General features: G+C 41.8%; 1 protein-coding gene across 6 annotated transcripts in view; it reads right to left on the bottom strand.

Moving 5' to 3' along the window:
- The window catches only part of Ttk (TTK protein kinase), a 33630-nt gene extending 22060 nt beyond the window's left edge, over positions 1-11570 (bottom strand). The window contains exons 1-10 of one of the 6 annotated variants that reach the window (XM_090338530.1): positions 11422-11570; positions 10138-10294; positions 6762-6984; positions 5490-5596; positions 3187-3330; positions 2592-2706; positions 2375-2447; positions 2188-2282; positions 1570-1657; positions 106-226 (exon numbers count right to left, since the gene is read on the bottom strand). In XM_090338530.1, coding sequence (XP_090194656.1) covers positions 106-226; positions 1570-1657; positions 2188-2282; positions 2375-2447; positions 2592-2706; positions 3187-3330; positions 5490-5596; positions 6762-6984; positions 10138-10276 — 1105 coding nt within the window. In that variant the 5' untranslated portion in view covers positions 10277-10294; positions 11422-11570. The other 5 variants (XM_090338529.1, XM_090338527.1, XM_090338528.1 and 2 more) reach the window with 5 other exon arrangements.
- Positions 11571-12545: the final 975 nt, after the last annotated feature.

The raw sequence follows: 12545 nt of genomic DNA on the forward strand, positions 1-12545 counted from the left end.
TATACTCTACATCACAGTTCCTAGGTAATCCTTTTTTTTTCTCTCAAATTATAACATAGTTTTCTTAACTGAAGAAGTAAAATCTACTGATTCTATCACATCTACCTTCTAATTTAGTTAGAAGAGTTGACTCAGTTTTATTCTTCAGGGTTATCGAATCCGTAAGAAATTCAGCATTCTTTCCATCTGATACCACAGGTTCCTTGGGATAGATATTTTGGACAGACTATATAAAAAAATACAAAAAAGATTTAAAGTTAGGTACCATGAACACTGAAGCAAAACTGCCTATTATATTTACAAGTAGACTCAAAAGCCTCCAGTAAATGAGATACACAAATTACTGAATAGAGCAATAACAAGATTGTAAGGATAATCTTGGAACATTTGCTTTGCAATAGACATATTACTCAACTTCTAAATACCATTTGCTAAATATTATTTCATCTGGAAGTATAAGAAAGTTAAGAGTCTCACAGAAGTAGGACCCAAGACAACAAAACATGTAAGTAGTTTTGTTTATACGGCTTTTGCTTTGCCTTTTCCCACCCCAACTCCCAGAACTGATCATGAAACTTGGTTATCTGACACTTTCACTCCCTAACTGGAGCTCTACCATATCCAAACAGTCTTCAGCCTCTACCTTTGTTTACTTGTATTGCTGGGAACTGAGCCCAGGGCCTTGACACAGTAGCAAGCACTCAACCACTGGGCTATATATTTCCTAGCCCAGGTGGTTATTTTATTATTAAAAATAACAGCATTAGTAAAAAATAAACATTTGTATAACTTTTTTTTTTTTTTTTTTGCCAATCCTGGGCCTTGAACTCAGGACCTGAGCAATGTCCTTGGGCTTTCTCAAGGCCATAGCTCTACCACTTGAGCCACAGCACCATTTCTGGCTTTTTCTATGTATATATGCTACCGAGGAATTGAACCTGGGTCTTCGGGCATGCTAGGCAAGCACTCTACCACTAGGCCAAACTCCCGGCTCCACATTTGTATAACTCTTAAGTAGCTATTCTAAGAGTAAACTTCTTACACAATTAAGCATATTCTCTATAATAGCCAAAATTACAAAAATAAATAGTATTTTAATACATAGGTCACAAATGTATTCATAAAGACTATAAAAGACTGAAAAGACTCACATTACTATGTCAGAGATTTAAGTCAAGTATACTAAGACTCCCAGGACCCATGGAAAAAAAAAAGAAAAGCAGACAGTGCATGAAATGATTTTCCATCTGTGAACCAGGAAGTCAGATGTCACTACTTAGTTGTGCTATGTGAACACATTAAAAAACACAGCAGATCCCAAACTCAAGTCAACTACTCCAGAGCAAAACAAGGTCTGATAACAGAGGTGAGAGCTGACACTTGCTCTGCATCATTAGTGGCTGAGGACAGTGGAGGACTTGGACCCCACTCCCACTGGGGCCCAGGGCCCTTACTGTTTTGTCAACACTGGTAGAAATACATAACCTTCCATCCCTGTTCCTAAAGAAAACTGCACAAATCCTTGACCGGGAACCCTGGCCTCCTATCAAGATGAAATCATTCAAATACCTTCAAAACTCTCAATTCACAGGAATCATTTCCGCTGGGTTTAGATCCAGACACAATCAAATCTCGGCATTCTGTTCCAGATATCTGTCTGTTACACAGGAAAGAGATCATTTCTATATTGAATTTGAAGTCAATATTTCATCCTAAACCTGGCTGTTTTTAATTATATAAATCAGAGTTTTAATTCCAGGTATGCTTGCCAACTTTTTGTTTCATGTTCATATGCTCCCTTTCTAAACATGTTTCCTAACTTTCAAATAGCTCCTTTAATGAATATTTCCAGTGAACAAAAAACAAAACAAAAAAAACCTTTTCTCTATTCAGATTTTGTTCCTGACAGCACTTGGGAACTCAGAAAAGTGGTGCTGGGCATTGTGGCATATACCTATAATCCTAGCATTCAGGAAGCTGAGAGAGGAAGAGTGAGCAAGTTCCAGGCCAGCCTGGATTACAAAGCAAGACCAGTCTCAAAAAGAACAAAAAGGAAAGAAACAAAATGAAAAGAAACTCAGTAACTTCTAGTAACGAGAAAAAAATGTAATCACAATTACTATTGCTCAGTTAAAAAAAAAAATGACAGCCTATTCTTCCATAAATCCTTAAACAAGTCCAACATACCTTTTTGTAAAAGTTGGCACAACTGCACTCTCCATCTTCCCTTGATTATCTGGGCTATTGAGAAGGTTAACAGGAACTCTTCCAAATGGGCAAGACTGAAATGGTTTGAAAGATTAAGTAACCAGTCACCTGGAGATAAGGACTTAGCAACTATCACCTTAATCAAAGGAGACTCAAAGTAACTTACCGGTTTGGTTTTGTTAGTTTGTTTCAGAGGATTTCGATGACCTACTTCTGCCTCTTGTGAGGGTATGTTCTCTCTAGACAGAAAGAAAATGCCTCTGCTTTTCAAAGAATGTTAACGCATTTCTTTACTGCTATCATTGTGATGCTTAGCAGCAACTGTATCCATAGATAGTTTACATAAATTATGAGCATGCAAAGGACCCAAGAGGTTTCCTTACCCGTAGAGAAACCTGGCTTTAGTGGCCGGTCCTCTGGAGTCACTACCCATGTCCCTATTTGGCACATGTCCAAGAGAAGTGGGAAAGGATTCTTGGGTTGTTGACATGGTAGATCCTGTGGAAATGTCAATGCTATGGTTAAGGTTTTGTAAGGACAATAAAAAGAAATAACCTTATTTAAGAATATTTTACAAAATTGATTTACAGTAAATAATTGGCCTCATGTAAGATAAACAGACAAGAAAATGCTATCGGGATGACATTGTCCAATGACCCCCTTCAAATCCTCAGTAAGTATAATGGTCTCCCTTGGGGAAAAAAACAGACTCTAAGTCTAAAAGGAAAAGGCCATGCCTAGCTTTAGTGGAATTGCTTTTTAAAGCTTTGACAATGAAAGTTTGACCACAGGCACACTCAAAATTTCAACAAGGTTAAGACTTTTTATTTCTAAACACTCTTCTATGCTTCACCATCTACAATTAACCTTTCAACCTGAAGCATTCTACATGAGCCATGTTTTTCTACAGACTTCTAACTGGATGCCTTCTGCAGCCCTGCCTCCCTTGGAAAGGCAGTAGCACACATTAAAAGTTACCTAAGAGACTCTTCTTCTCCTCTTCAGAAAGCAGCTGCTTCTTTTTGAGATTTAGGTTACATATGGCAATTTCCAGCATTTCCAGTGGGATAGCTCCACTTTCCACAGCTTTATGCAGAAGCTGTTTACATTTTTTGAAATTACCTGACAAAGTTAAATAAAAGAAAAGCTTGTCATTTTATTCAATACACTCTAAATATGTCATTAAAACCTAAGAAAAACTTATTTCTTCCAAGATTCCTGCACATTATTTCATAGCAAATAGGCAATGCCTCACATCTTGTGCACATAATCAACTGTCTTTGGCTAACAATAATTCATGTTAAAAATAGTTTCAACAGCCAGCACTGGTGGTTCATGCCTGTAATCCTAGCTACTCAGGAGGCTGAGATCTGAGGATTGTGGTTCAAAGCCAACCCCGGCAGAAAAGTCTCCATGAGAGTCTTGTCTCCAATTAACCACTCCAAAACCAGAAGTGGAACTGTGTGGATCAAAGTAGTAGAGCGTTAGCCTTGAGCAAAAGAGCTCAGGGACAGAGTCCATGACCTGAATTCCACCCCACACAGACAAAAAACCAGTTCAACACGCAATATACAATTGATCTAATTGTGTCTTCAGTTATGGTGGTCCACTGTCAGAAGTTACAGAAGGGAATAAAGCATTACAAAAGCAAAAGCAAATACTACAGCTGTTAGAAGAAATAAGAGGTAATTCTGAATGTTAAAGTAGTTCTAAGAGCAACAATCTCTTCTAAACAACTATAAAAGTATTTTTCAAGCTAGAAACAGTGGTAATCCTTTCTGGGAGGCAGTGAATGGGAGGGATGACAGTTTGATGCCAGCCCAAGTTAAAAAGAAAAAACAGAGCCAGGAGTTTGGCCTAATGGTAGAGTGCTTGCCTAGCATGTACAAGGACCCGGATTTGATTCTTTGGTACCACATACATAGAAAAAAGCCAGAAATGTGGCTCAAGTGTAAGAACTCTAGCCTTAAGAAAACCAAAGGACAGTACCCAGGCCCTGAGTTCAAGGCCCAGGACTGGGGAAAAAAACAACAACAACAAAAAAAACTACCAAGACCCCAACCAACAGAAAGTTAGTCTCAATGCCATGTGTCACCCCAATCATGTGGCAAGTGCAAATAGAAGGATCTTGGTCCAGGCCAGCTAGACTAGAAAAATAAAAAGTGAAACCCTATTTGAAAAGTAATGAAAGCAAAAAGGACTAGGGGGTGTGGTCTAAGTTGTAAAGCACCTGCCTCGCAAGCATAAAGTCATAAATTCAAACCCCAATACCATAAGAAATATCATTTTCAATAACATTTCATCTTGACATCAAGACTGACAACTTTTGCTAAAATAAATCATCCATCAAAATAATCTGTATAAACTCCTTTAAATACGATTTTCAAACATTATCTGTGCAAGCATTTTTCAAAAAGTGGTAAAGAGTAACCTTCAGGTGTCAGATTCAAATTACAAAATAGCTAAGCAATAATGATGATTATTTGACTGATAGCAATTAAATCTACACATTGATAGTGACATGATTAGGATCTTAGGTCAACAAGTTTAAACAAAAGAAGTAATTTGAGAGTTTAATTAAGATTGTAGATCCTTTTAAAAAGCTAATAAAAATAATAAGCATTTCATGAGTGCACGTGTGTGTTCACACTCACATACACAAGTCCTGGGCTTTAAACTCAGGGCTTGGGCACTGTCCTTGAGCTTTCTCAAGTTAGAGCTCTACCACTTGAGCCACAGCATCACTTCTGGCTTTTTCTATGTATGTGGCACTGAGGAATCGAAACCAGGTCATCGTGCTTGCTAGGCAAGCACTCTACCACTAGGCCAAACTCCCAGCCCCTTTAGATCATTTCTTTTCGGGTTTTTTTTGTTTTTTTTTTTTGTTTTTTTTTTGCCAGTCCTGGGCATAAGCTCAGGGCCTGAGCACTGTCCTTGGACTTTCTCAATGCTAGAGCTCTACCACTTGAGCCTCAGCACCACTTCTGGCTTTTTTCTATGCATGTGGTACTGAGGAATCGAACCCGGGTCTTCATGCATGCTAGGCAAGCACCTTAACCACTAGGCCAAACTCCCGGCCCCCCTTTAGATTATTTCTTATAAACATAAGACCTAGGATAATGAATCTCTGTATTTATGCTTAAGAATCAACCTCCTGGTCCCTGACTAACTTTTTTGCTTTTTACATTAACTCCACACAAATGATTTAATATTAGGGTGTTCGCAATACAACAAAATGATGCTTCTTTACTTAAAAGGTGAGTTTGACATTTTCAGATTACCTTGAGAAAGCTCATACTGTGCAAAAGATATGTGCACAAAAGCAAACTTCTTGCAGTTTGCCCTGGCCATCTGAAAGTAGTCACGTGCATCATCAGGCTCTTGAATGCTGTAATAAAATGTTAGAGTTAATTTTTCTTTTCCAAAAACAGACACTGGGGCTGGGAATGTGGCTTAGTCATAAAGTGTTTGCCTTAGTATGCATGAAACCCTCGGTTCAATTCCTTAGTACCAGATACACAGAAAAAGCAGGAAGTAGTGCTGTGGCTTAATTGATAGAGCACTGTCCTGGAGCAAAAGAAGCTCATGGACAGTGCCTAGGCCCTGAGTTCAAGCCCTAGGACTGGCAAAAGCAAAACAAACAAACAAACAAAAGACACTGCTTGTTAACTTTTCTTTTTCCCTCCAAAGATGTAAGATATTGCTTTGTTCTGTGTATAAAACTCAAAGAATAAGTTATATGTTAAAATCCTTAAGCAGTCTAAAACATGTAATGTTTTAGGAAACAAAGTTTTACTATAGCCCCTTCTAATAGGAATTAGTTTTAAAAAACTAAAGTATGGGGCCGGGAGTTTGGCCTAGTGGTTGAAGTGCTTGCCTAGCATGCATGAAGACCCGGGTTCAATTCCTCGGTACCACATACTAGAAAAAGCCGGAAGTGGTGCTGAGGCTCAAGTGGTAGAGCTCCGAGGACAGTGCTCAGGCCCTGAGCTTACGCCCAGGAATGGCAAAAAAAAAAAAAAATTGAAGTATGCACTCAATATATCCATTTCACAAGTTTTCACTTTTCATCTTTGCAACAGAGTTAAAATGTTGAAACTCATTTGCTTAAAATGTAGAAGTTATTCTTATGTGTATATAAATGTGAAGCTTGAACTCAGTGCCCCGGCACTGTCTCTGAGCGTTTCTGCTCAAGGGTAGTGTCCTACCGATAAAGCTAAGGTTCTAGGTTCTGCTTTCAGCCTTTCTGATCCTTAAATGAGTCTCAAGGCTAGAATCAAACTGAGACTCTCAGATCTCAGCCTTCAGAGTAGTTAGATGACAGGTCTGTGTTATCAGCTAAGAGTTACTCTTGAACTGGGGCTTGGAATCAGGGCCTGGGTGCTTTCTTGGCTTTTTAGCTGAAGACTGGCAATCTATCACTTTGGGCCACAGTGCCACTTCCAGTTTTCTGGTATCTCACAGACATTCCTGCCCAGATTTCAGCCTCCTAAGCAGCTAGGATTCCAGGCATGAGCCACTGGCATCTGGCAAAATAGTTATTCTTTACTTACGCCTTTAACTCAGCAAATCTCGTTTGAATTTGTGCAAAACTCTCATTTTTTCCATATTTATCAGGAGGTAGTGCTTGAATAGCTTGACTGTAACGACCAATCAACTTATTTAAAAGAGCATCATCTAAGGGGGCACTGTTTTTCTCTAGTTTGAGCAAGAAATGCAACCAGTCTTCCGGGTTGTTCGCCATCATCATGATGTGGTTAACAGTTCCTGAGTTATCTGGAGGGAAAAACAACAACAACATATATATCTCCTTCAAATTATGGCTAAATATTTGCAAGATCAGTTTCAATGTCCATAGCTCATTATAATAAAGACTTAACAACTTATATGGGAAAATTAGCAATCATTTCGTTCATTAAAAATTCAGAAACTTGGGGGCTGGGAGTTTAGCCTAGTGGTAGAGTGCTTGCCAAGCTTGTACAAAGACCAGGGTTCGATTCCTCATTACCAAATACATAGAAAAAAAAGCTAGAAATGGTGCTGTGGCTCAAGTGGTAGAGCTCTAGCCCTGAGAAAGCCCAAGGACAGTGCCCAGGTCCTGAGTTCAAGGCCCAGGACTGGCAAAAAAAAAAAAAATTCAGAAACTTGGCCAGATTGGCCTTGTGGTAGAGTACTTGCCTAGCATGCATGAAGACCTGGGTTCAATTCATTGGTATCACATAAGTGGTGCTGTGGCTCAAGTGAAAGCCCAAGGACAGTGCCCAGGCCCTGAGTTCAGTCCCCAGGACTGGCAAAAAAAAAAAAAAAAAATTCAATAACTTACTACTCTGGCATTTTCTTTATAAGCCTGCCTATCCAAGAATAGTCACATATACCTCAAACTTACTTGTAAATAAACTAAAGAAAAGAAAACTTGCAAACGATTAAAAAAAAAAAAAAGTAATGTTATTTCCTTCTCCCTTCAAGTTACCTCAGAGAGGCCCTGCTAATTTTCTGTTCTCACTATGCTATAATCTAGATCTCTGGAATTTGCTTTAGTTGTTTATTTCTTTGTGGGACCCTAATCTATAGAAGCACCAAAAATAAACTTCAGATATAATTATTATACTGTATAGATTTTTAGTGTTGCTTTAGAAACCTGGATATCCAAGGGGTAAGATTTGAATACAGTGTAAACATGTATACAGAAGAAATAATGAACCCCCCCATAAATATTATATGCTCAAACAAACCAACCTTGAATATCAGTTTCCTATTTGGGATATTTTACCAATTACTAAACAATATAAATACAGATTTTCCAGAAGCCATCATTCCTGTTATCAGCTTCAATAACTTGAGGCAACACCTAAATCTTTACTTTTGCAAACAAAACTAATTTGTGCTTCACTATGAGGCATTCATAACTTCACCGTTTTTTTAAAATGTAACTTGGTCCTTTAATTTTGTTTTATATTCTATTGCTTTGCTAACAAATTAGTGAGTGAAATGTTTAGAAACCTTAGAGTACCAGGAACTCCAAAGTCTATTTCCTCAGGCCCTAGGGCACCCATCCTTCCCCTATTCAAACACACAGTAAGGGAGTCATTGGTATGCAAACTGTCACCAGAGGCCAACAAGCCTCAAAAGGCCCCAGTGAATGTACCTTGTCCCATATCTCAGAACTTTCCTCCCCACAAGGAGCTAAGGATCAACCCGGATGTGGGCAAGTATTCAAACCACCTTGGCTTACAACCTGGGAGGTCAACTAAAGCCTAGTGATGGTCTATTAAGACTGTTTACTTAGATCACACATTTTCCCACTCACTTACCTTTCATCCTTCAGCTATTTAAAGGCTGGTAGGGAACAAACACACCCAAACATTCAAATGACCTCACCGATTTGAAATATAATAATACTAATACTTAATACTAACACTTAAGGTTTAAAAAATCTGAAATATGATGTAAAAATCAGTGTTAATAAAATCTTAAAAAAAAAAAACCAACAACCAGTATATTAAGCTTTGATCACTTTTACTCTTTCATCATTCAATAAATGTTTGGAGTGCCTACTGCCAATCAAGTATCATTCTATTCCATGTAACAAAAGGGACCAAAAACTATACCCTCCTGGTGTTCATGTCCTGGAAGAAAATAACCAAAACCACAAGTAAATCATATACAAAGTGACTAGCATCATAGAAACAAATAATACAAGGAAGGAAAATAGGGGCCCACAATAAGCAGATAACTCAGAGAAAGCCTCAGTGAAATGGTGTTTACAGAGACCTGGAGGCAAGAGGGGGGCAGACATCTAGGCACAGTGCTCAAGTCAAAGAAAAAAAGGTATGGGAAGGATACAGAGACCAGGAAAGCAACTGTGGCTAGACCAGAAGACAGGAAAAAAGAAAAATGGACCTGAGAATAACAAGCAAATTCTTCAAATCCAAATCCAGTATTTGACATCAAACTTATACTTAATGACTCATCGGTGAGGTGTCCTCAAGTCACCAATAAATAAATAAATAAATAAATAAATAAATAAATAAATAAATAAAAGGAGGAATGAAAACCTGATCTATGGCTCAATCCCAACAGTAAGGGAAGTACAAAATGGGATCTCTGTTTCTCTTCATCTCCCTTCCTCCCAAGTCCTCTGTCTCTCTTTCTGTCTGAGACAGGGTTTCTCGATGTGGCGAGTGCTGGCCTTGAACCTGCCTTAGGATTCTATACACCTCTTCCTCAGCCTGCTGTGATCAAGCACTGCTGGTATGACACATGCGCATCACTGGACCCGGCTGATATATTTTATTTTTTTCTTTCTCTTCCCGCTCTCTCCTCTTTTTCCCCTATTTTGGTGGTACTGGGGTTTGAAAAGGCCTTGAACTGGCTCAGCTAGCTTGCTTGTTTGGCTGGTGCTCTACCTGAGTGACATTTTCAACTGCTTTTTACTGGTGATTTGGAGACACAGTGCAGTGAACTTTTCTGCCAGTGTCAGTGTCAGTTTGCCACCTGCCAGTTCTTGCCTTCCTGAATAGCAAGGATTATAGGTTTAAACCATCAGGTACACAGCTGAGTTTTCATTTACCTTTTTTTTTGGTCTGAGACCAGTACTCAAACTCAGTACTCACTCAAACTCACTGGCTAGCACTCTATTAACTGAGCCATGTGTCTACTTGCTGAATTTTAAGAAAGCAGACAATTATAAAGCATTTCTAGACAAACAGGTTAAAATATAAAGTTCACTTCTATAAGCATTGCTTAGAAAATTATATTAACACAGTTGTTAACATCTCATTCCTTTAGGGGATGTTCAATAAATGGTTATTATTTTTAAAAAGGAGAAGTACCTGGATAATACTTGCAAAACATATTTGAGTGCCTGAGTTATACTCCCAACATCTCCTAGTAAATAAATGGAAGCTAATAAAATAACAAATAGCTTACCTGTAGTATCAGCAGAGACTTTAGTCAAGCTCAGATCATCACTAAGGCCTTCATTTTTAAATTTATTCTTAATATCTCTCACTTTGCTCATGATGGAATCAATCGTCAATTCTCTGCCACTTCCATCTTCAGCCTCCATTTCTAAGCTGCAACTAGTCTTTCAGAAACCCAGAAGAAAAAGCATTCATTTTGGGAGCACACCTAAAGGCAGCTATTATTAAATTATCTAGAGGCGTATCTAAACGCAGCTATATAACTACTTGTGAGCATATCTAAATGCACTTATTAGACCTAATAGATTATTAGAGAGCTAATAGATTAATAAATTACTAAAATACTATTATGATCAAACAGCTAAGAGATTATTATTACAAGAGCTATGTGCCCAAAAGCAACAGTGATTTATCAGGGAAGTTTCAGTAGGCCAAATATACCTTTTCTTCCCAATACAACTTCAGTGGAGTTATTCTTGTGGATACTGGGACTTGAACTCAGGTCCTTGGCACTGTCCTCTAGCTTTACCCTCGAGAAGGTTCTCTACCAGTAGAGTGAACCACAGCTCTAGTTCGACTTTTTGATGATCAGCTAGAGATAAGTCTTATGGACTTTCCTGCCTGAGCTGGCTTCAAACCTGATCCTCACACCTCAGCCTCCAGAGTAGGCAGGATCAGAGGTGAGTGCCACTGACACCTGGCAATGTGACACTCTTAAGTCACTGCGAGACACATAATTTGCTGTCCCCCTTTACACTTGACCATTTTCTTCCACACACTTGAATGCCTTCCTTTCACCTTTTCCGGACTTATTTTCTCCTGCTGTCTTCACATTTGTCACAAACACACACACGCCCCAGCTCGCTCTCTCTCTCTGATTTGCTACTTTAGTCGGCCCAATACCTGACCCTAAGGTACTTTCTCGGGAGCCAGAACTTGGTCACTTGAAGGCTCCAGGGTTAAGTAAACAAAGCGTCTGCCATCTTTCTCTTGCCCCAGCCCACCTTGGTTATTTTATTAAATATCAGTCGCGTCGCTCGGAGTCCCGGGATTTTACAATAAAGGGCCATGGGTGGGGGCAAGGGATCCCACCCGCCCCTGGGGTCCGGCTAGCCGGGTCTCCACGCCGCCGCGGGCCCCAGATCAAACCCGGCAGGAGGGACGGGGTGTGCGGCCCGGTCCGCAGCGCCTCCCACCCCAGGCTCGCAAGGCCGCGAGGCCTCCGCTCCCTCACAGCTCGTTCACCGCGCCCCGAGTCCGCTCCTCGGGGCCCTCGTCCTCCGCTCCTCACCCGCCAGCGCTGCCACAGAGCCCCCGCCGCGGCCGCCGCTTCCGGGCGCGTCCGCGAGACAGAACCGACTTCAGGAAGCCGAAGCGAGGAAAAGGTGGAAGCCGCACTCCTCCCCGTAAACGCGTTTGAATTACCCCGCCGCGAACCCCGCGGCCTCCTATTGGTCAAGGCGCGTCACGTGGCAGCGTCGGCAGCGATTGGCTCCGGTGCCTGGGCGCCGCCCCGCCCCCTTATCGCCTATTCCTCCTCCCCGCCCCCCTTCCCGATTGGGCTCGTGCCGACTTAGACCGGGCGTCCGCCGGGCCTGTGTAGAGGAGTTGTGGTGGGGCGAGGGGAATGGGGTGAAACGTGGAGGTGCCGGAGCGCCCTGGTGTTCCTGGCGCCACTAGTCTCTTTCCCGTTCAGCCAGGCATCATGTCTGCCAGGGAGGTGGCTGCCACATTCAAGTGACAGAAAAAGCCGTAGGCGAACGGCTGGACCCTCCGTGGCCACGCCCACCCACGACCACGCCCTCTTAGCCCCGCCCCCCGTAACCCCTACCCGCGCTGGTGGCCCCGACGCCCCGCCCTCCCGACGCCCCGCCCCCCGGCGCCCCGCCCCAGGGGGGGTCTGGTGAGGAGGAAGGCTCTGGGGACCCGGGATTCAGGCAGGTGCCTCACGCGAGGTGCTGTGTGGGAGTGGCCTCCTTAGCCCGCCCGAGACCCCCCCCTTCCCCTGAGTTCCGGAGCCCCGAGGCGCCTCCTGCCAGCTCGGTGTGCTTCCAGGCGCTCCTCCGGGACCTGCGACGCTTCAGCCCGTGTAGACGGGTGGAAATACTTGATAAAGCAGTATCATTTGGGGAGATGTGACGTGCAGAAAACATTGTTGATCTGTACGTGATCGAATCCATGGGTGTGGAGCCCATGGATGAAAAGGGCTGACAACAGCAGGGAAAGTGTTTCCTACAGCGGCAAATCCTGGCTACGCAGGAGGCTGGGATCCAAGTTCAAAGCAAACCCCCGCAGAAAAGTCCAGGAGACTCTTACCTCCAGCTCACACCAGAACCCAGAAGTGGAGCTGTGGCTCACGCGGCAGAGGCCTCAGCCTAGAACTCTGAGGTCAAGCCCTAGTCCTGGCACAGGCAG

The sequence above is a fragment of the Megascapheus bottae genome, chromosome 8 (assembly GCF_031878675.1).
Source record: "Megascapheus bottae isolate mThoBot1 chromosome 8, mThoBot2.hap1, whole genome shotgun sequence".
Taxonomy (NCBI): Eukaryota; Metazoa; Chordata; class Mammalia; order Rodentia; family Geomyidae; genus Megascapheus; species Megascapheus bottae.